Source organism: Piliocolobus tephrosceles, chromosome 4 (assembly GCF_002776525.5).
Source record: "Piliocolobus tephrosceles isolate RC106 chromosome 4, ASM277652v3, whole genome shotgun sequence".
NCBI lineage: Eukaryota > Metazoa > Chordata > Mammalia > Primates > Cercopithecidae > Piliocolobus > Piliocolobus tephrosceles.
In genome coordinates this window covers 16,368,982-16,391,941 of record NC_045437.1, presented here as the reverse complement: position 1 = coordinate 16,391,941, position 22,960 = coordinate 16,368,982, and the positions used below count along the sequence as shown (strand labels likewise).

Below are 22,960 nucleotides of genomic sequence, written 5' to 3'. Positions count from 1 at the left end.
TATCTTCTGGTTGTTGTGATTTCTTCTAGTTTTTGTACCATAAGTTTGAGCCAAGGTGACATATTGCTATCTTTGTACATATCTCACCAAAAAAAAAAAAAAAAAAAACCCAGCCAAAAATGACTTTGGTGCGATTGCAGCTCACCGGAACCTCTGCCTCTCGCATTCAAGCTATTCTTGTGCCTCAACCTCCCGAGTAGCTGGGATAACAGGCATACTCCACCACACCAGGCTAATTTTGTATTTTTTAGTAGAGATGGGGTTTCATCATATTGGCCAGGCTGATCTCGAACTCCTGACCTCAGGTGATCTGCCCTCCTTGGCCTTCCAGAGTGCTGGGATTACAGGCGTGAGCCACCGCGCCAGGCCCCGATTCTGTTTTTGTTGACTGGATTAATAAATACCTTGTGTGTTATCTGTAAATTCTTCCCCCCCCCCCCCCCCCCCCCCCCCCCACCAAGACAGAGACTCACTGTGTCGCCCAGGCTGGAGTGCAGTGGCGAGATCTCGGCTTACTACAATCTCCATCTCCTGGGTTCAAGCAGTTCTCCTGCCTCAGCCTCTTGAGTAGTTGGGGTTACAGGCGTGTGCCACTACCCCTGGCTAATTTTTATATTGTTAGTAGAGATAAGTTTCACAGGCTGTTATCCAGGCTAGTCTTGAACTCCTGACCTCTTGATCCACCTGCCTTGGCCTCCCAAAGTGTGGGTATTACAGGCGTGAGCCACCACACCCGGCTGTTGTCTCTAAATTCTTAACTGGCACTTGGAAATGTACCCATCTGCCAGAAATGGCTTGGAAAACACATAGTGCTTAAAGCTAGGACTCATTTCATTGATTTTTGTTTAGAACTGAGAGATGTATTCATATTTGGTTTGAATATGTCCTTTTCATTTCACTTAAGGGCTGCCAAGGAATTACTGTCCTATTATTTAGTTTAAGACAGTTTCAAGGTGACGTGTAAATGAAAAGTATTGATTTATGACCCAGTCTTTGGAGCTGGTTTGAGATGACAAATGTAAAGTCCTCATCATATAGTCTTAGTACCATACGTGGTAGCTGATGTTCATCCCTTTAGCAGAAAATTATTAAGCAGCCGTTAGTTCCAGGCATTTGATGAGACAGTGAGAACCCACAAGTTTCTGTGAGACAAGTCCTAGTCCCCACAGATTGGTCCCGTACAAGGGTGGTGAGAGGTGGTCCTCAGCACCCCCTGCTATGGTAGACACCAGGATTTCCTCTTGACGTCCCCATCTACCCACATGCAGTTCCAGATCCTCGTCACGGTGTACTGGGAAATCAGCCACTTTGGCGTATGAGCTGGAAGTTTGTCTCCTTGATTGATGATTACTAGGCAGGGGTAAGAAAGGCGAGGTTATGATAGAATGTAAGTGACCTGAGAGGTTTCTGTCCAAGGTACTGTGGGAGAGAAGACCGGCGCATTCAGACTGGATGTGGCGGGGAAGCTCAGAAGAGGGGTGACTGGAAGGGTGTGCTCAGCCAAGGAAGGAAAGACGGACAGACCCCAGGAGAGTTAACCCTTACAGGGACTCAAAGTTAATCTGATGCATATGGAGTCAGCTTGGCAGGTGAAGCAATGGGGTGCTCAGGGAGGGCCTGGCAGAGAAACCACATTCATAATTGATACTTTATCCTCGAAGTGATTGAGAACAGAGAATTCCAATCAGGGTATAGCCAGATTACACAACTGATAATAGTAATATGAGTAACTGAAATATCAGAGTTGCTTACACGGTACCAAGAACTGTGCTAAATGTGCACGATACTGATGTGCCTGAGCTGACGCTGTTTGCAGTAAGAAACATAGCCATTTGGATAATTCTTATACTATAGATGAGGAAACTAAGGACTGGAGAGCAGAGTAACTGGAACAAGTTAAGATTGCCCTGCCAGTGAGGTGCAGAGTGGAGTTCAGCACCACCAAAGCTCATGTTGTACAAACCTGAGCAGTTTCCCTTGAACGAGGAAAGATTCTAGTCAGTCCTGTTTTGGGAAACAGCAGCCAAAGAAACCAAAGTCTTATCTCTGAAAATACCTTTCAATTCTACATTATTAAGGCCAAGAAAAATTGTCATTAAAACTGGTAAAATGTCCGGGCGCGGTGGCTCACGCTTGTAATCCTGGCACTTTGGGAGGCCGAGGTGGGCAAATCACCAGGTCAGGAGTTTGAGACCAGCCTGGCCAACATAGTGAAACCCCATCTCTACTAATAATACAACAATTATCCGAGTGTGGTGGCGCACACCTGTCCAGCTACTCAGGAGGCTGAGGCAGGAGAATCGCTTGAGCCTGGGAGGCGGAGGTTGCAGTGAGCCGAGATCGTGCCACTGCACTCCAGCCTGGGCGACAAAGCGAGACTCCATCTCAAAAAAAAAAAAAAAAAACCAAACAAAAAAAACCCCAAACCTAGTAAAACATATTTTTAAATGTCATTAAAATTAAAGTTCAAAATTTAAAGAAACTATCTTGGACTCTAATTTGGGAAACATTGGCTTTATGCCACAGGATGCTAGAAGCAGAAAGATGAATTTGGAGGCAGTTGTAGAGGTCTGGGTTGAAAGATGTGAGTACTGGAGCCCCAGTAGAGGCAGGAGGAGGAAGGGGAGAGAGGTGGATTCTAGGTGGTGTCATTATCTGATCCCAAGGACTTGCGATGTGGCTACAGTGGTTGGCAGTGGAGGGATTTTAGGTTGACTGTGGTTTCTGGCTTGGGGAGCTGACAGCAAAGGTGTCATTCCCTGAGGGAAGAGGTAAGGAAGTAGCCAAGGTCAGTTTTTATTTTGAAATACTTGTGAAACATCAAGGTGTTTCGGAGTCATAGGAACAGAGGTTTACAGCAGAGTTTAAGTTCATGTGATAGCTATGTTACCTGAAGGGTTCTGGGCTTATGACTGAGAAGACAGGGCTCCAAAAGTGGCTCTTGAAATTAGGACCACGACATGAGGTCGGGAGTAAAGGGGTCTCAGAGGTGAGAGCTCATCCACCAGTAGTTGAGGAGCGAGCAGCCAAAAATTGGGCGTTCCTTCCATGCCTCTTGAATTTCTCTAGCCTGAAACTTACTGTGTTTAAAACCAGTGGATTATTAGAGAAGCCCTTGTTTCCTTCTGAGAGCTTGTGACTCATCGGGTAGATCTTTTGTTTTTGTTGTTTTTTTGAAAGCTGTTCTACAATGCTCATTTTATAAAAATGTATTAAACCCCTTCTATTTATCCAGATACATTCTCTGATGGTGATTTTGATTGGACTGATTTCCTTTTTAAGCCTAGAAGTGTATACAAGCTTTAGAAAATAGGGAAAGAGTCATAGAAAAGCATTAAAAACACCTACAAAGCCAGGTGCGGTGGGGAACACCTGTAATCCTAGCACTTTGGGAGGCCCAAGTGGTCAGATCATTTGAACTCAGGAGTTTGAGACCAGCCTGGACAACATGGCAAAACCCTGTCTCTGCAAAAAATACAAAAGTTAACCGGGCGTGGTGGCATGCACCTGTAATCCCAGCTACCTGGTGAGGGGCTAAGGCAGGGAGCATCACTTGAACCCAAGAAGTGGAGGCTGCAGTGAGCTGAGATTGCTCCACTGCACTCCAGGCTGGGTGACAAAGTGAGACGTGTCTCAAAAATAAATAAACAAACAAACAAAAACACACCCAAAAAACCTATAAACTTGCCATGCATTATTGGAGTTCTGAGATATATATATATTTATTTATTTATTTTAATTTTCTATTTCTGTAGGTTATTGGGGGAACAGTTGGTGTTTGGTTATATGAATAAGTTCTTTAGTGGTGATTAGAGAGATTTTGGTGCACCCATCACCTGAGTGGTATACACTGCACCCAATTAGTAGTCTTTTATCCATTACCCCCTTCCCACCCTTTCCCATTGATTCCCCAAAGTCCTTTGTGTCATTCTTAAGCCTTTGCATCCTCATAGCTTAGCTCCCACGTATGAGTGAGAACACACAATGTTTGTTTTTCCATTCCTGAGTTACTTCACTTAGAATAATAGTCCCCAGTCTCATCCAGGTTGCTGCAAATGCCATTAATTCATTCCTTTTTATGGCTGAGTAGTATTCCATTGTATATATATACCACAGTTTCTTTATCTACTCGTCGATTGATTGGCATTTGGACTGGTTCCACATTTTTGCAGTTGCAAATTGTGCTGCTATAAACATGCGTGTGTGCAAGTATCTTTTTTGTATAATGACTTATTTTCCTCTGGGTAGATACCCAGTAGTGGGATTGCGGGATCAAATGGTAGATGTACTTCTAGTTCTTTAAGGAATCTCCACACCGTTTTCCATGGCGGTTGTACTTGTTCACATTCCCATCAGCAGTGCAGAAGTGTTCCCTGTTCACTGTATCCATGACAACACTGATTCTTTTTTAATTTTTTGATTGTGGCCATTCCTGCCGGAGTAAGATGTTGTCACACTGTGGTTTTGATTTGCGTTTCCTGATCATTAGTGATGTTGAACATGTTTTCATATGTTTTTTGGCCATTTGTATACCATCTTTTGATCCCATGTCTCCTTTACTCAGCTTCCCTCAGTGATCTCTTGCAAAACCAGAGCGTAATATCCCAACCAGGATATTGACATTGACGCAGTGGATACAGGTCATTTCCATCATCACAGGACCCTCCTGTTGTCCTTCACAGCCGTCCTCATTACCCTCCTGCCCAGTGCCCTCCTTAGCCTCTGGCAACCACCAAGCTGTTCTTCATCCTCTGTAATTTTGTCATTTCAAGAATATTCTATGAATAGAATCACATAGTATGTAACTAGGAATTGGCTTCTTTCAGCTTTTGCCTATTGGAAATCTGCTATAAATATTTGTGTGCAAGTTTTTGTGCAAAAGTAAGTTTTAAGAATGAAGGCCCAAGAGTACAGTCACCCTGTGTGTGTGTGTGTGTGTGTGTGTGTGTGTCTGTCTTTAAAAAACCCTACGATTTTACTATGTATGTGCATAGTAGAATTTTATTACAAATTTATTTTAGTATAACTCCACGACAAAAAAACCATTTTTTTTCAGTTTTTTTTTTTTTCACACCAAATTCCTAAATGTGGAAAGACTGGCTCGAAGAGTTTGAACATCTTTTTTTTTTCTTGATAGACTTGGCCTGCATAGTGGGTATAAGCAATTAAGAAATCGTTCTAATTACACATCTTAGCATAACGAAAACAACAAGGATGATTTTCTTTGTGCAGTAGATTTCCCAAAAAAATAATACAGAAAGTTTTCTTTTGTGAATAAAAAAGTACTGGAATTTAGGATTTAAAAGAAATCTGTACATAAGTCTCTAAAATCACAGTTCCTGACCTTACATATAAATACAAATTTGAGGTCTGGTTTTCCTTTTTTTTTTTTTTTTTTTTTTAGATGGAGTCTACCTCTGTCATCTAGGCTGGAGTGCAGTGGCACAATCTCGGCTCACTGCAAACTCCACCTCTTGGGTTCAAGCAATTCTCCCACCTCAGCCTCCCAAGTAGCTGGGACTAAAGGCGTGCACCATGATGCCCAGCTAATTTTTGTGATTTTTAGTAGGGGCTTCACCGTGTTGGCCAGACTGGTCTCGAACTCCTCAGTGATCCACCTGCCTCGGCCTCTCGAAGTGCTGGGATGACAGGTGTGAGCCACCGTGCCTGGCTGGTTTTCCTTAATATATAAATAACCTAGTATATTCTTGTGTGTGTGTGCGCGTGTGTGCGTGTGCGCGTGTGTGTGTGCGTGTGCGTGCGTGCGCGTGTGTGCGTGTGCGTGTGTGTGTGTATTAGCCATTCCTCCCAACTGAGCTAACACTGTGTGGCAGTTAATTTTTTCCTCTTAAGTTACCAAGAGTGGTCCGGGCCTGGGTATCACCGAGGCCTTTCTGTTTGCTGAGTAGTTACCATGAAAGTGTGTTCGTTGTGTCTGCACTGCTTGTTGTGTTGCATCTCCCCCGGCAGCTGTGCTGCTGGCACACTAGCCCCTGGGTGTTTCAGACTTCTCGATGTACCCTGTTAGCCTGCCTGCAGCCCTGCAGCGCCCTCAGAAAGGTTTGAGCTGGATGGTTAGGATTTACCGCTCAGTGACTGGTCTGCCGGCAGCTTTATGATGTTGTGTGCGTCATCCCTGATACTTTTGGGGGTGCGCTATTTGTGTACGTGACGGCAGGAAGAAACCTTCCATTTTGGAAACAGCAGTGTTTGTGGCGATTGCTCCTCAAGTGGATTCAGAAGATTGCTTTTCTGTGGAGTTTCTGTTGAATTGCATCTTGCAGTGAGATTTATTCTTTATCTCTTGTCTCTAGAAAAACAGTCTTGGTGTTGTGTGTGATATTAGTGTTGTCCATGATGATGAGTAGGAAGAGAAGGCTCTGTCCCCTCTCTAAACACTTATGTGCCTTTCATGTCCTTCAGAGGCCAGGCAGCACCCAGAGCACAGGGGGCCCTTCCCAAGTCAGCCTCTGCTGCAGCCACAGTCAACCGCAGACACCCCACGCCGCGTCACCCTTGCATCTGTGTCCCTCCTGGCCATCACCTCTCCCACATGGATCATCCCTATTGTGCCCTGGGCATTTCCACCATTACAGTCCCCACCGCACTGTCTGGATTGCCTATTTATTTTTCAGAGCCCTCAGTGACTATAAACTCTTTGCAGGGAGGGGCCGTTTAATTAATCATTGTATTCCCAGGGTCCAGCTCTCAGGCTGGCGTGAGTGACTGAGGAAACTTAAAAGAGAGTAAATAAATGAAAAATAACAGAATAAATGAGTGAGATTAAACCTAGCACACTGGGGCTGGGCATGGCGGTGTGCACCTGTAGTCCCAGTTACTTGGGAGGTTGAGGTGGGAAGATTGCTTGAGCCCAGGAGTTCAAGACTGTAGTTCACGCCAGCCTGGGTGACAGAGTGAGACGCTGTCTCAAAACAAAACAAACCTAGTACACTGGGAAAGTGATGCAAAATCAGCTTCTCCTTCCTCCTCTTTACCGTGCTCTCTCCTTTGAAGGGCCACTGGGATACTTTGCTGTTTGTTTTGAGACAGAGTCTCTGTCGCCGAGGCTGGAGTGCAGTGGCGCAATCTCAGTCCACTGCAACGTCCACTTCCTGGGTTCAAGCAATTCCCCTGTCTCAGCCTCCCAAGTAGCTGGGATTACAGGCATGGGCCACCACTCACAGCTAACTTTTGAATTTTTAGTAGAGACGGATGGAGGTTTCACCATGTTGGCCAGGAAGGTCTTGAACTCCTAACTTCAGGTGATCCAAAATGCTGACCTCGGCTTCCCAAAGTGCTTGGATGACATATTCTTTGCTATTGACTCAGTTTTCAGGGCGTCCACCCTCAGCGATCTCTTTGCCCGCATCTTCATGATGTAATCACTCCACATTCTCCTTGTCAGTTTAAAAGAGGAGCAGAGAGCCCAAGCAAGGTGGAGGGCTAACTGGACAGTAGCAGCAGCAGTGGGCCAGGCAGGGGTGAGCTGTGTGCCGCCCTCACCAATCTGAGCCTCAGCGTCTCTGCCGCGGAGATAGTAATGCCTTCAGCGTATACATTCGAACATCAGTTCAGGCTGAGGAATGTGCCCAGGGACTTATAGCCGGTAAGCAAGTGGCGGAGCTGGAATTTGAAAGGCCATCTCTGAACAGGTGACAGGTGACCCTCGAAGGTCTGACTCGACCACGCATGCTTCCTATGATACCAAGAAATTGAACCTTCCTGTTTCCTAAGTTCTCTGATCCTCTGTGAATTCATCCTTTTAAAAATGAGCATCAGGGCTGGGCGTGGTGGCTCATGTCTGTAATCCCAGCACTTTGGGAGGCCGAGGCAGGCAGATCACGAGGTCAGGAGATCAAGACCATCCTGGCCAACACGGTGAAACCCCGTCTCTACTAAAAATACAGAAAAATAGCCGGGCGTGGCGGCAGGTGCCTGTAATCCCAGCTACTCGGGAGGCTGAGGCAGGAGAATCGCTTGAACCTGGGAGGCAGAGGTTGCAGTGAGCCGAGATCGCGCCACTGCACTCCAGCCTGGATGACAGAGCGAGACTCTGTCACAAAAAAATAAAACAAATGAGCATCAGTATTACCTCCCCTTCTGAGGACCAAATGAAGTAACATTAGCAATGTCTGATGCATGCAGCTGGCACTTAACCTGTTCCCTCTGCTTGGCCCTCTTATTTTGTTTTGTCACCCAAAGGATACACTGGGCATTGAAAACCTGATGATAGTTTGAAGGACTTAATTTCACAAACTAGTTTGAGTTGTTGAAAAAGAAAACAATAATCTTTGTGTTATCTGTAATTCATAGTTATCTAACAAAGTGGCAGAATAGTTGTATATATAAAGAAAACATTGACTGGGCGCAGTGGCGCACGCCTGTAATCCCAGCACTTTGGGAAGCCAAGGAGGGTGGATCACTTGAGTACGAGAGTTCAAGACCAGCCTGGCCATCATGGTGAAACCCCGTCTCTACTAAAAACACAAAAATTAGTCAGGCGTGGTGATGCATGCCTGTAATCCCAGCTATTTTAGAGGCTGAGCCAGGAGAATTACTTGAACCCAAGAGGAAGTTGCAGTGAGTTGAGACTGCGCCACTGCACTCCAGCCTGGGTGACAGGGAGACTCTGTCTCAAAAAAAATAAAAAATAAACTGTAATGTTAACCCCTAGGCCGTGTAATTAGGGTGCCAAATCTCTGACAAGTTTGAACTGAAAACGGCACTATTGCCGTTTGTTTCCCCTGCACACTAGCAGAGTAGACATGTGTACATTTGCTTTTGATTAGGTTCCCAGGAAACTTTCTATAGGACTTGATGTTTTCATGCCCCAAATACTTCCTCCAGTCTTGTAAAGCATCAACAGAAACAATAGGAAAAGGCGGATTTTCAGTTAGGTGGATTGTTTTCTTCTTAGACTCTTCTTGGTTGCAAAGGAACATCACAAAAGTATAAATTACTTACTCAGTACAAAATAATCATGGAGCTTGAGAGCGCATGCACCAGTCATTGAAAGCACAGTTAGTGAAGCTGAACATAAGCTCATTTTTGTTTACATGATTGCTCATTTCAGCCACATGTCAGGAGGCAGATGTCTTAACAACCTTTGTCATTGATCATTACTTTGATTCATGAATGAAAGAGCCAATAAACGAAAGGAGGAAAATAAGAGAGACATCCCCAGAAACAACGTGGAATTCCAGGCAAAATCTAAACAAGGCCAGCCAACTTCGTGCAAAGGGATTAAAATAGGAGAAGAAAGCGTTACGACAAATAGCTTTTCATCAGAGCGCTTACAGGCAAGGTTGTCATAAAACATGGGGAATGCACACGCAGCCTCCCTTGGCCCGCTCCCTCCTCCCGCACAGGAGCTGTTCTGAGACCGTTCTCTCTCTTCAGAGCCTGCGCTCCTCCCGCCGCTGCACGTGCACTTCCTGCGACTCTTGCTCTTTCCTCACAGAATGTTCTATGTTGTTCTTTGTATTCTGTTCCCCTGATAGGAATTGCTACCTTTTATTGTGGTGTTGTATGCCAGTCGCTGTGACTTTTACCTACATCATTTTCCTTAGTTTTCATGGTAATTCTATGAGTTGTCTCTGATCATCATCCTTGTTTTACAGATGGAGGAAATACTGGGCCAGAGAGATGAAAATCTTGTTTGTTGTCCTTAAGTTATAGGTAGCATAGATCTAGGAGAGGTCAGTCCAGCTAGAAATGGTTCTAAGGCTGTGTTTGCCTCTTACTCCACTCTTTTTTGATTTTTTTTTTTTTAATTTATTTTTTGAGACTGAGCCTCGCTCTGTATCACCCAGGGTAGAGTGCAGTGGTGCAATTTTGGCTCACTGTAACCTCCACCTCCTGGGTTCAAGTGATTCTCGTGCCTCTGCCTCCCGAGTAGCTGGGATTACAGGCACCCACCACCATGCCCAGCTAATATTTGTAGTTTTAGTAGAGACAGGGTTTCACCATGTTGGCCAGGCTGGTCTTGAACTCCTGACCTCAAGTGATCTGCCTGCCTTGGCTTCCAAAAGTGCTGGGATTACAGGCACGAGCCACCGTGCCCAGCCTGGTTTTGTTTTTTTGAGACAGGGTCTCCCTGTCTTGTCCAGACTGGAGTGCAATGACGTGATCTCAGCACACTGCAACCTCCACCTCCTGGTCTCAAGTGATTCTCGTGCCTCAGCCTCCTGGATAGCTGGGATTACAGGCATACGCCCCTGCATCTGGCTGTCCACTCTGCCTTTCTATATATATGATACCCATTTTGAGGGCCAGGACCACTCCTTCAGTATTTGTTGAGTCTGCCAGGGCTGAGTACTGGGGACAAGATGGTAATGGTTCCTGCCTCAGAGGAGTGAGGTGTGAAGTCAACGGAGAGGGTCATAGCTAGCCTTTAAAAGAAATGAAATAGGATATAAAATATGGGGAGGCATCAAACGTTGTGATGCTAAGTGTTGTGTTAGGAAACTTTTGTTAAACTACAATAGTTCACAGGGAAAAACATTTCTCCCCGTGGGTTGTGGTCAGAAGAGTGTGAAAGATCCTGACCAAGAGGTTCCGGGGTGGGGGTGTGATGGCTTTTAAACAAGATAATGGTAAGTGATTATAACGTGTCATAAGGAGCAGTGAGGACACACACGTGATAGAATAAGGAAGAGAGTGGCAGGGGTGCCTCTGGGCAGGACCATTGGTGTCTTCCGAGAGGATAACGTTTGAGCTGAGACCCCAAGGAGGAGAGTAGCAGGACGGTAGTTGCCCAGACGTGGGAAGGGATGCAAGATCCTGGGCCAGGAAGGAGCAAAGGCATATTCTCAGAAACAGAGATAATGTGGACCATATTGTTTGACCATAATTAATGCAGTACAGTTAGAAAATCTCAAAAATGTAAGCGAACTCCAATTTCTAGAAATCATCCTCCTCCTCCTTAACTGGGGTCAAATAAAAGTGAATCAATATAATGTGACATAATATTGTCATGCTGATTTTGTTTACCTCTATTCAGTGTTTTTATTTCTTCGATTGTTTTTGGAAGTTTAGTTTAGTTTAGTTTTGTTTTGTTGGAGACAGTCTTGCTCTGTTGCCCAGTCTGGTGTGTAGTGGCCCGATCTCGGCTCATTGCATCCTCTACCTCCCGGGTTCAAGCAATTCTCCTGCCTCAGCTTCTCTGAGTAGCTGGGACTACAGGCGCCCGCCACCACGTCCGGCTAGTTTTTGTATTTTTAGTAGAGACGGGGTTTCACCATGTTGACCAGGATGGTCTCGGTCTCTTGACCTCGTGATTTGCCTGCCTTGACCTCCCAAAGTGCTGGGATTACAAGCGTGCGCCACCGCACCCAGCTGAAAGAAGTTTTTATGTTTTATGAGAAGTTTTCCTTACAGGCATTGACTTGTTGTCATCATTTTTTCTTAGCCTCTGCGTAGACATCTGGTTGTTTGGCGTCTCAGAACATTTCTAAACCATACTGTTGATATTTTGGGTAGTATTGGGTATTACTTTGATGTTTGGCAGCATTCCTGGCCTGTGCCCATTTAATGCCAGGTAGCACCTGATTTGTTTTTCTAAGACCACCAGAGTGGGCACAAAAGAACCAGCGAGTAGGCAAGGCTAAAAGCAAAACTGCAAATTTATTCTTTGGTCATCTAGCTTCAGGGACCGGAGCTGGGGGGGGTGGAGTTTCTAATACAGTCCCGACAAGAGTGGGGGCTGAGAAAGCCCGCCCCCGGCGCATCTGCTAGGAGTGGAAGGGCAATAGGCGGGGCACGGGCATGTCGGGGGAGGGGGAGCACCCCGCAGGTGCCACCAGGTAAATCTTGGTCTCCTCGGATTGACATCACCTGGTGCATGCCTGATTAATCTGCACCTTCCCGGGCGTCAGCTGCATTCTCGCACACATGGGAAGAGTTGGTGGTGAAGAAGAACCCGGAAGTGCACCATCCTGCCTCCGTTCGCCCAAACAGCACCCTTCTCCTCTCCCCCAAATTCTAACAACCAAAAATCTCTCCAGATGTTGTCAAGTGTCCCCGGCAGTGGCAGGGGCGGGAGAAGATTGAGAACCTCTACTCTGGAAGAAATGCCAAGCTAGTGTGAGAGGAAGATGCCATGCTTGAGAATACTCCGTATGTCATCTATCGATTATGATTTTTTTTTTTTTATTTTAATTTCCCTTCAGTTGGAAAAGTTAGGTTTTAAGACTGGAGGTTCCTAATGACTTGTCATAAAAGAAATCTGTGTATAAGCCCCTTCTCCAAGTTATTTTTTCAGCCGTATTGATCAGTTTCCTTTGTTCTGCCCCCACGCCAATCCCGTTCACCATGTGACCAGCGGTTTGTACTTCTAGAACAGGAACAGTTTGTTCTCAGGTATCATTTTATCCAAGCGGATTTCTTGTCTGTTAATCCTCTGTGTTTTGCTCATTCCTTACCTCCTTTTCTGTGCTTTATGCTCCATTAAAGTAACTTAGTTTATTTCAACTTGTGAGTTTTAGAAAAACATCTTGTTACAGTATTGTGGCCCTTGTTTCTTTCAGGAAAAGTTGCGTAAAAATAACCACCCCCGTCCCCAGCCGGGCGCGGTGGCTCAAGCCTGTAATCCCAACGCTTTGGGAGGCCCAGGCGGGTGGATCACGAGGTCAGGAGATTGAGACCATCCTGACTAACACGGTGAAACCCCGTCTCTACTAAAAATACAAAAAAATATTAGTCGGGCTTGGTGGCAGGTGCCTATAGTCTCAGTTACTTGGGAGACTGAGGCAGAAGAATGGCGTGAACCCGGGAGGCAGAGTTTGCAGTGAGCCAGGATCGCTCCACTGCACTCCAGCCTGGATGACACAGCAAGACTCAGTCTCAAAAACAAAAACAAAAAAAAACAAAAAAAATCCCCTGCCCCTCCCCGGCTTTTTATTTTATTTTATTTTTTCCAAGATGTCACCCAGACTGGAGTGCAGTGACTCACTACAACCTCTGCCCCCTGGGCTCAAGTGATTCTCATGCCTCAGCCTCTTGAGTAGCCTCTTGAGTAGCTGAGATAACAGGCACACACCACGACGCCTGGCTAGTTTCTGTGTTTTTGGTAGAGACGGGATTTCACCATGTTGGCCCGGCTGGTCTTGAACTCCTGGCCTCAAGTGATCTGCTTGCCTCAGCCTCCCAAACTGCTGGGATTACAGGTGTGAGCTACTGAGCCCAGCCAATAATCTCATTCTTTAAACTTAGTTTTCTTTCCTGCTGTATACCTTGCACGACTAATACCCTGCTAATTGTTGCACATAGAGGTGACTTTGGATAGTTCAAGAATCTCTCTTAAGATTTTCTTCTTTTTTTTTGAGACAGATCCTTCAGTAAGACTGGGGGGGTCTCATTAATCCTTTGAAATCTTTCCAAATTAAATCAGGTGTTCACTCACCCAGTAATGTATTAAGACACTAGAACGCAGGGGGCTGGTTCTGTTTCTCACCTCCTTAGGGTTTCTCCTTTAATGTTAATCCATCGGGCTGCCCCCGAATACCTGATGTAATGATAACCCGCAGGTACTCCTTAGTCCACCCTTGCCTTCATTATGTTTCATAGACTCCATCACCACCTGTGATACTATCTATTCACTTGTATATTTGTTTCTTATTTTCTCCCCCTGAATTGGAATGTAAGCTCGATCCCCAATGCCTAGAACACACCAGCCAAACAATTTTTAAAAATTTGCTGGAATGAGTGGATTTTCTAAATTTCTAAAATTTTTTCCTCATAGGAATTACTTGCTTGACTCATTGTTTTTTTTTTCCCCCCCCAACTTTTATTTTAAGTTTAGTGGTACCTGTGCAGGATGTGCAGGTTTGTTATGTAGGTAAACGTGTGCCATGGTGGCTTGCTGCACACGCCATCCCATCACCTAGGTCTTAAGCCCCGCATCCATTAGCTCTTCTTCCTGATGCTCTCCCCAGATTTCTAAATGTATCAGATACTTATTTAGCACCTTCTGAATGCCAGACAATGTTCTAAGATCTTTGCAAACTTGAGCCCACCTCTGAATGGATGGATGGTTATCCTTGCCTTTCCTCCACAAATACATTCTTCTCTACTATTCTCTTCTTCTTTTTTTTTTAAAATACTCATTGTTTTAAGCAGCTGTAATCCTGTATCTTGACATGTTTCTTTTTTTTTTCTGTTCTTAGCCTTCTGTTTTATTCATGTAACTATTGTCTCCCATCATGATTCTGTCTTCCTGTGGTCCTGAGAAGGAATGGTTCTAGTTCTCTTGATTTTTCCGCCCCTGGAATGGGCATGTGTAATGTGCTCCCGAAAATAGGAGGAAAGGGACCGGACGTGGTAGCTCACTCCTGTAATGCCAGCACTTTGGGAGGCTGAGGCAGGCGGATCACGAGGTCAGGAGATCGAGACCAGCCTGGCTAACACAGTGAAACCCCGTCTCTACTAAAAATACAAAAAATTAGCTGGGCGTGGTGGCAGGTGCCTGTAGTCCCCGCTACTAAGGGAGGCTGAGGCAGGAGAATCACCTGAATCCGGGAGGCGGAGGTTGCAGCTAGCCAAGATCGCGCACCAGTGCACTCCAGCCTGGGAAACAGAGTGAGACTCTGTCTCCAATAAAAAAAAAAGGAGGAAAGGAGGTCAAATGTATGAAGGTGAGGAACTCTAGTTTACAGGTTATGGCCATATTTTTCAGTGATGGTTTCCAGCGCTGAACTGTTCACTTGGGCTGTGCATTGTCTTGCTGTTCTAGTGCATCAAAAAAGACATAGGATGTACACATTTCTTTGTCTTTTTTGATGCACTAGGAACAGCAAGACAATTACATAGGATGTAAACATTCATTTTGTATATATACCTTATAAAGATATTTTATACATGTAATAGATACATACATATATAAAACATCTTATATATTATACATATATACAGTATAAAACATATATATTATACATATATGTATATAAGCATCTTATATAAAATATTAAGATATAAAGTATCTTAAGAAGATATAAGATTTTATATATAAGCTGTTTTATATGTATAATATATAATATATAAGATGTTTTATATATGCAAAATGCATATAAGATACATATTACATATAAGATGTTTTATATATGTATGAAATATATATACCATACACATTATATGTAATATGTATAATGTGTATATTACATATATGTAAAATATAAAATAATTAGTGTCTATGTTTTGTAGTGTCTGAGTGTTATGTATGGTTATTTCCAGAAAGCAGAATATGTATCAATATAAATACAAGCAAAAATTCTAATATTCTAAATCTTCAAAACCTGGATTTCTCAGTATACGCAGAGTGACAGCTGGTAGAAGCTGTTTGTTTTCACATTGAGAAGGACTTGCTGGTGGTGAGTTTGCAGGGGCTTGAGCGGGAGATAGTTGTGCTGGCTTCAGTGTCCTGTCTTCTTGCCTAGAAGAAAATTTGGGAAGGGAACTCGAGTTGTACTGGCAGGAGCCTCGAGCCAGCAGAGTGAGATGAGGCCTCAGGAGTGTGCTGGGCGCTGGCAGGTGGCACGGGCCCTTCTTTATACCACTTGGTTGGCTGAGAGTTGACCAGCAGGCAAGTTCTGTTTCTGCCCCACCCTGGTCGGCACTTTCTTTGGAAGACGCAAGTAGCTGTCTGGTTGTAGCTCTTCGGAAAACGTGCCTGGATTGGCATCACGGGGCTGTGGCGTGCTGGGGGAGGGCAGGGCGTTCTAGCTGTTTAACTTCTGGGAATTTCTAGGTTGCCCCAAGGCTGTTTCGACTGCGGCGTAAGTTTCTGTTTCTTAACTTTCATGGTGTTGATGACTTAAAAAGGGTCTGTATGTTTCTTCACTCTTGAATGACCACGTGCCTTCGTTAACACCTTGTTATTCTGGGTGCGAAGCGCTTCTACCCTGCTCCCTAGGTGGCCCCAGGCCTCTGCCAGCCCTGTGGGCTCATGTAGCAGGGTTGGCCACCTTGCCATGAGATGGGGCCACCAGGACTGTCTCCTCTCCTGGTGGATGTCTGAGCCCAGCAAGCAGCTGGGGACAGTGGCTTTTCTTCATAAGAGATGGGTGGGTCCCAACCTTGGCCTCGCAGTTTCTCAGGACTGGCTTGACCAACTGTTGTGGTTCATGTGGCAGAAATCCTACTGCCGAAGTTGTAATTTTTCTCTAGCAGAATGAAACATGCCATTTGTCATGGCTCATGAAAACCATTGGATTGGTACTTTTGCGTTTCTTAGTGTGTCATTCTCCTTTGCAATAACATGCCATTTGTTGCCATGTAGGCAGCCAGTCAGTATCTAAAAATAGCCTCTCCAATAAAAACATTCCACACATATGATTGCAGAAAACTGTTTTGTGTGTAGACATGCACATGCTAGTGCGTGCATGTCTGAAGGCTGAGCACTTTTCATGTTATTTACGTCCTTTTTTTTTTTTTAAATCTCTTGATGTTTTTGTTTTACTTAAAGGAGGATTGTAATCTAAGTATTTAAAAACTACCAACTATAGTAAATGAGTAAATATGGAGTGGAACTCTGCAATCAAATGATTTTGTTATTGTTTGAGTTTGTAAAGCTGGTCAAGCTTTGGTCAACAGATGGAGCTTAATGTGAGGTGGTTAATCCTGAACCAAATCACTTAGGACGAAGAGCACGGAGTAGACATTAGAAATCCATGCATATTCAGCAATCTGACGGTACGAGAGTCACCTTATGTACATGCTACAACATACCTATAGCGATCATTGCTGTTTCTGGAATTTTAAAAAAGATAGGTTCTTGAGCAAACAAAAAAAACAATTTTATTTTAAATCAGAGTGCATTTGTTCTGCCGAGAGAGTACACAAATGCTGTATATCCTAGTTGAAAGGGAATATTGTCCAAGGAGATTTTCTAAATATTCCTGTGATAATACGTTCCAGTCTTTGAACAGATATATAGACTACTTAATCAATATGAATGTATATCATATTTAAAGTACTTAAATTAATAGTTAAATGGAATAACTATTATAAAGCTTTGAAATTATATGATTCAATATGAAACATTATATAGGGAAACCAAATTACTTTCTAAAACTTGGAAAGTGTCTTGTTACTGATTTATATCAAATGGAGCAATAATGCAGAGAAGTGAACTGTAAGTTTATAATTTCTGTGACTCCCAAAAGATGTTCGTACTTGAACTAATCTTTTAGGAACGTCTAATAGCACTGGTCAAAATAATTGCTTCTTTTAGAAATATATAGGTAACAGCTGGGCTCTGTGGCTCATGCCTGTAATCTCAGCACTTTGAGGGGCCAAGACAGGTGGATTGCTTGAGCCCAGGGGTTTGAGACCAGCCTGGGCGACATGACAAAACCTTGTATCTAAAAAAATATGCAAAAATTAGCTGGCTGGTAGCGCATGCCTGTAGTCCCAGCTACTCGGGAGGCTGAGGTGGGAGGATCACTTGAACCTTGGAGGTGGAGGCTGCAGTGAGCTGTAATCATGCCACTGCACTCCAGCCTGGGTGACAGAGTGAAATCATGCCTCAAAACAAACAAAAAAAATGCATACACACACACACACAGAGACAAATATGTAGGTGACATAAAATGAAAAACATTTTTGCAATATATTTTTTACTGTCCAATTTAGAATCTTTTTGCTGAAATTATACCGAGATTGTATTGTCAGTTTGGGACACTTGTGTGAAAAATCACTTACTGCTGATAATAAAATAATTGAATTCCTCTCCCTCCCTCAGGTATTCACTTACAAGCAGAGCACAATTACCCACCAGAAGGTGACTGCCATGCACCCCACGAACGAGGAGGGCGTGGATGACATGGCGACCTTGACAGAGCTCCACGGCGGCTCCATCATGTATAACTTATTCCAGCGGTATAAGAGAAATCAAATATATGTAAGTTCCAATTGTAATTCCTTTAAAAAGATCCTCACGTTTGAGTAAATGCTTATTTTTCTTTTCAGGGAGTATTTCCTGCCTTTTGAGAACTCTTGTTAATCTAAGTAAAATTATGTTTGTTTGTTTGTTTGTTTGTTTGTTTTTGAGACGGAGTCTCGCTTTGTCCCCCAGGCTGGAGTGCAGTGGCTGGATCTCAGCTCACTGCAAGCTCCGCCTCCCGGGTTCATGCCGTTCTCCTGCCTCAGCCTCCCGAGTAACTACAGGCGCCCGCCACCATGCCCGGCTAATTTTTTCATTTTTTAGTAGAGACGGGGTTTCACCGTGTTAACCAGGATGGTCTTGATCTCCTGACCTCGTGATCCACCCGCCTCGGCCTCCCAAAGTGCTGGGATTACAGGCGTGAGACACCGCGCCCGGCCGTAAAACTATATTTTTAAGGGATTTGCCAATTTAGAAACTTGGGTCAATAAATCATGTTTTCCTAGAGTTTATTGCCTAGATTTTATTAGTGGGATTTACTTTCTGTGGAAGGGGCTTCTGCACATCGAGGTGGTTTGACCTTGCTTCTTGTGAATATGCTCTGTTGTATTCAGTTTCTAAGTGTTCTGCTACGGAAAGAAGTCACGGAGTTGTTAGACTGACCGAGGGAAAATGTTAACTTGTAGACATGAGTACTTGAACTTAAGCTGTGTTTTCTGGATTTTTCTCTTTCTATGGATTTTCAATTAATTTTCTGTTGCTGGAGCCCACCCTAGGGTGATACTTGCATTCAGGGGAACCCATCTTTCTAAGTTGCGGGATTCCTGTTTGCTATTTTGAATGGAGAAATACATAAAAAGTGGTCATGCACATTTTTCTCTCAACTTCTATGCAATGTGACTCTACCTCTATTATGAAGTAATATTTAAAAATCACTTCTGTAATCAATTGTTGACATTAAAGTACAGGTACTGCGTTATCTGTCAGGATCAGTTGACCTGCAGGCTTTCTCCCCTTTTCCATCTGCCTGTTTGCAAGTCTTTATAGGAAACTAAAGGCAACTGGTTATATATGTTTATTTCTCTTGTCCAGCTCAAATTTATATAATTTTTGAGCCGAAATAATAATACTTTAAAAACTCTTGATCTTTTAGTAATTTTTATTCTTTAGGAGTTAGTTTCTCTTTGCCAATATGGTTGTGATTACGATTAATAATAAATTAACGTTTGCCAGGCGCGGTGGCTCACACCTGTAATCCCACCGCCTTGCGAGGCCAAGGTGGGCAGATCACAAGGTCAGGAGTTTGTGACAAGCCTGACCAACCTGGTGAAATCCCGTCTCTACTAAAAATCCAAAAACTAGCTGGGCGTGGTGGCGCATGCCTGTAATCCCAGCTACTCAGCAGGCTGAGGCAGGAGAATCGCTTGAACCTGGGAGGCAGAGGTTGCGATGAGCCAAGATCACACCACTGTACTCCAGCCTGGGCAACAGAGCAAAACTCCATCTCTAAATAAATAAATAAATAAATAAATAAACAAATAAATAAATAAAATCAGCCTTCAAATGGATAGTACATGCTAAGTGAAACTCAAGGCATGCTTAATATTCAGGTTCTTCCAATTTATCTACCCTTAGACTGACAAAGGAGCTGGGAAAGAGAAAGAATTAGATATTTATGGGTTTACACTGCTAGATCTTCCTCAGTTAAAAAAAAAAAAGAGTGTATTTGCCTTTCTTTTTTTTTACACTGTGAAAGTGTTTTTTTTTTTTTTTGTCAGATCGACCTAATGTTTGCCAAATGTTTTCAAACAGCCCCGTCCAGAGAAATTCAGTCATGCTGTAGTCCTCTGACTTGCTGAGCTAGCTTGTCCTCAGTCGTTAGATTAAAATATTTACCATATGTTCAGAAAAGGTAATGTTTATACATGTTGGTGTGAAAGCGGCGATGCATTCTGTGTTTTGCATGAGCTGACATAATGCGCATTTATTTCTCTGTGCCCATCTCAAAAATCTCCTTGTCGATGACCAGGGAACTACCTGTTTCCCAGGGAATACCACTGCATAGGTATCCACATGACCACTGCACTGTGCATGTGTTGTTGTTAGTATTAAGTATTTGACACTGTCGCGTAACTATTTGTTTACATAGCAGTTTCTTTGCTAGGTTTGTCAAGGACTTATTTTGTCTTCCTTGAGCCAAGGACACTGCCAGGCACCTGGTAGTTGTGCAATAAATGTTTATAAAATAAACGCCATTCATATTACAAATAGTCTTGTAGTTGATAAAATGTGAACCTGGATTTAAAAATTTTTTATTGGTACGTATCTCTTGTAGGTGCAGATAGGTTGACTATACCTAATCCAAAAACCCCAAATCCAAAAAATGTTTCAAAATCTAAGACATTTTGCATGCTGGTATGATGCTGAGAGGAAATGCTCATTGGGAATATTTGGGATTTTGAATTTAACTTAAATTATGCTTAACAAGTGCATAGTATGCAAATATTCCAAAATCCAAAAAATATTGAAATCCAGAACACTTTTTGTCCCAGGCATTTCACACAAGGGATGCTCAATCTATATTTTCAAACTCATACTTTGCTGTCATTAGAGAAAAAACGTAAGTTTTTTTTCTTTTTTTGTAATGGTGTCTTGCTATGTTGCCCAGGCTAGACTCAAGCTCCTGAGCTAAAGTGATCCTCCTGCCTTAGCCTCCTGAGTACCTGGGATTACAGGCACGTGCCAGCATGCCCACCTGGACACAAGTTGTTATTGTACATTTTCAATAGTCAAGAAAAAGTAAGTAAATTAGAAGGAAAAAAAAAAAAAAACTACACAAAGGATTTAAAAGGTAGACCCTTTTAAATTATTTGTTTTCCTCTTTTCATGATAATGATGTTAAACCTGATAGCTAAATTGCCCAATAAATACTATAAATAAGATCTTGGTCTTGGAATAAGGTCATTTTCTTCCTTTCTAAGGGGAAAGCCGCAGGATTTTTCTGCATCCAGTTTGCAGTTCAGTTCAGTTAATTATGCCATTGTAGACCTTCCATTTGAGGCTTGCAAAATTGCGTATTATTCATAAAGCAGCCACCATGATTTTTTAAAATTATAATTGAAGCCATTTACTGGTGATGCCAGCATCTGTTGGACTCCACTTACATTGAGACAAGACCGCCACCTGTCAGAATAGCCACCACTTCTCCACATGGGATCCTGGCTTGGAGCAATGCCTGTCTATATCTTTAAAAGAGAAAAAAAATAAAACGACTTGAATTGTTCCAGAGATGTTGCATTAGTTTTCCATTGCTGGATAACCGATTACCATAAGTGTACCAACTTAAAAGAACAAGCTACTTGCCTTCTTATGGTTCTGTAGGTCGAAAGTCCCACAGGTCTCACAGCAGAAATCAAGGTGTCAGCAGGGCCGCGTCTCTTTCCAGAAGCTCTAGGGGAAGATCCGTTTCCTGTTCATTGTGGCTGTTGGCTGAATTTGGTTACTTGCAGTTGTAGGACTGAGTTGCTTGTTTTCTTGCTGACTGTCACCGGAGGGCTGTCCCCAGCTTGTAGAGGCCGTCCACGTTCTCCGGTTTCCTGATCTGTGGCTCCTTTTCTTCGGCTTCAGTGCCAGTAACCATGTGTTGCTTCCCTCTCATGGCTTCAGATCTTTCCTCCTTCTCCTCCACTGTCTTCTTTCTCTCTCTCTGACTGCAGCCAAGAAAGGCTGTCCCTTAGATTGGGCCTCCCTGGATGATCTCCCCATCTCAGGCTTCGTAATCACCTGTGCAGAACCCCTTTGCCATGTGACATTATCTAGTCACAGGTTCTGGGATGAGTGTGGATGGATGTCTTTGTGGGAAGAGCCATTATTTTGCCCACCATAGGTGTCCTCCTTTTTTTTTTTTTTTTTTTTAATTTATAAAACATTGCTATGTTGCACAGGCTGGTCTTGAACTCCTGGGCTCAAGTGATCCTCCCGCCTGGGCATTCGAATGCGTCGGGATGACAGGCATGAGCCTCCGCATCCAGCCAGGTAGTCTCCTTTGAGTCATATCATTGAGGGAGGGACTCCTGTGGCATTTTCCCCCTGCTGGTGTCTGGATGTTCCATTATTTGTTGACTTTCTGTGCTGAGCTGGCAGGTTCCATGGGTTGCTGGCTAGTGGCTCGTCGCCAGGTGGAGAGGCTGCCATTCTTTGCTAAGGAGTTCTGTTAGCTTTTTCTCCTTGGGGACTGGTCTTTTTATCTGAGAACTTTGTCAGAAACCAGGAAAATATTTTTTCTTATAGCTTTTGGCATCTTCTATTGAAATGGGGCAGAAAGTGATAAAACAAAAAATAAAAGCACCCAGAATAGTCAAGTTAGAGTTGACTCCCCCTTTTCTTCACTAACCTCCTCTTTGGCTCTATACTGATAGCCGAATCTTTCTGAACACCAGTTTTTAAAATTAACGTGTTTTCAAAGGTCAGATACCATAATCCTTCTAACAGGGATGTTTTAAAGTAAAAGAAGTGAAAGCTCTGGGAACTTTAAGCTTTGCACCTGTCTCTCCATCTTAGCCATCCCGTAGCGACAAGTGTTTATTTAGAAAGTTCCTGCCTTGAACTTGACTCCATTTTAAGGGGGATTTGGAAGAAGTTTACAACATCATCCCCAGCCTCAAAGCTTGCAATTTAGTGGGGAGATAACACCAAGGCCAGCTCACAGCACATGGCCTTGGATAGCTGAAGGCCTGTCACTGAGGGTTATGTGAGGATGACACAGGCTCGGGTTTGACTGTGCTTATAAAGCCCCTGAACCTTACCGCTGGGCCCTTTAGCTATTCCTGTGGGTGCATCCCTCTCCCACACTTGTCCTTGAGGGGACAGAGGCCGTACTGGGTTTGATGCCAGTGTCCGTAGATCTGGACTGCATGGTTTAAGCTGCAGTGCCTGGATTGGAGCCGCTCTGCGCTAGCTGTAACTGCCTGTGCAGAAGCCCCGCCTTCTGTGCCCCTGCTAGATTTTCTTCCTGGAACTCCCAGGCTCTTCCTGCCTGAGACTTCCCCTCGCCAGCCTTATCCTTCCTCTGGCTGAGACTTC

At 43.8% G+C, this 22,960-nt stretch overlaps 1 protein-coding gene across 1 annotated transcript in view; it reads left to right on the top strand.

The window, feature by feature from the left end:
* MYO10 (myosin X) overlaps positions 1-22,960 on the top strand; it is a 276,760-nt gene that overhangs the window by 101,416 nt on the left and 152,384 nt on the right. The window contains exon 2 of the mRNA XM_023218261.2: positions 17,738-17,896. Coding sequence (XP_023074029.1) covers positions 17,738-17,896 — 159 coding nt within the window. The remainder of the gene's footprint in view (positions 1-17,737; positions 17,897-22,960) is intronic.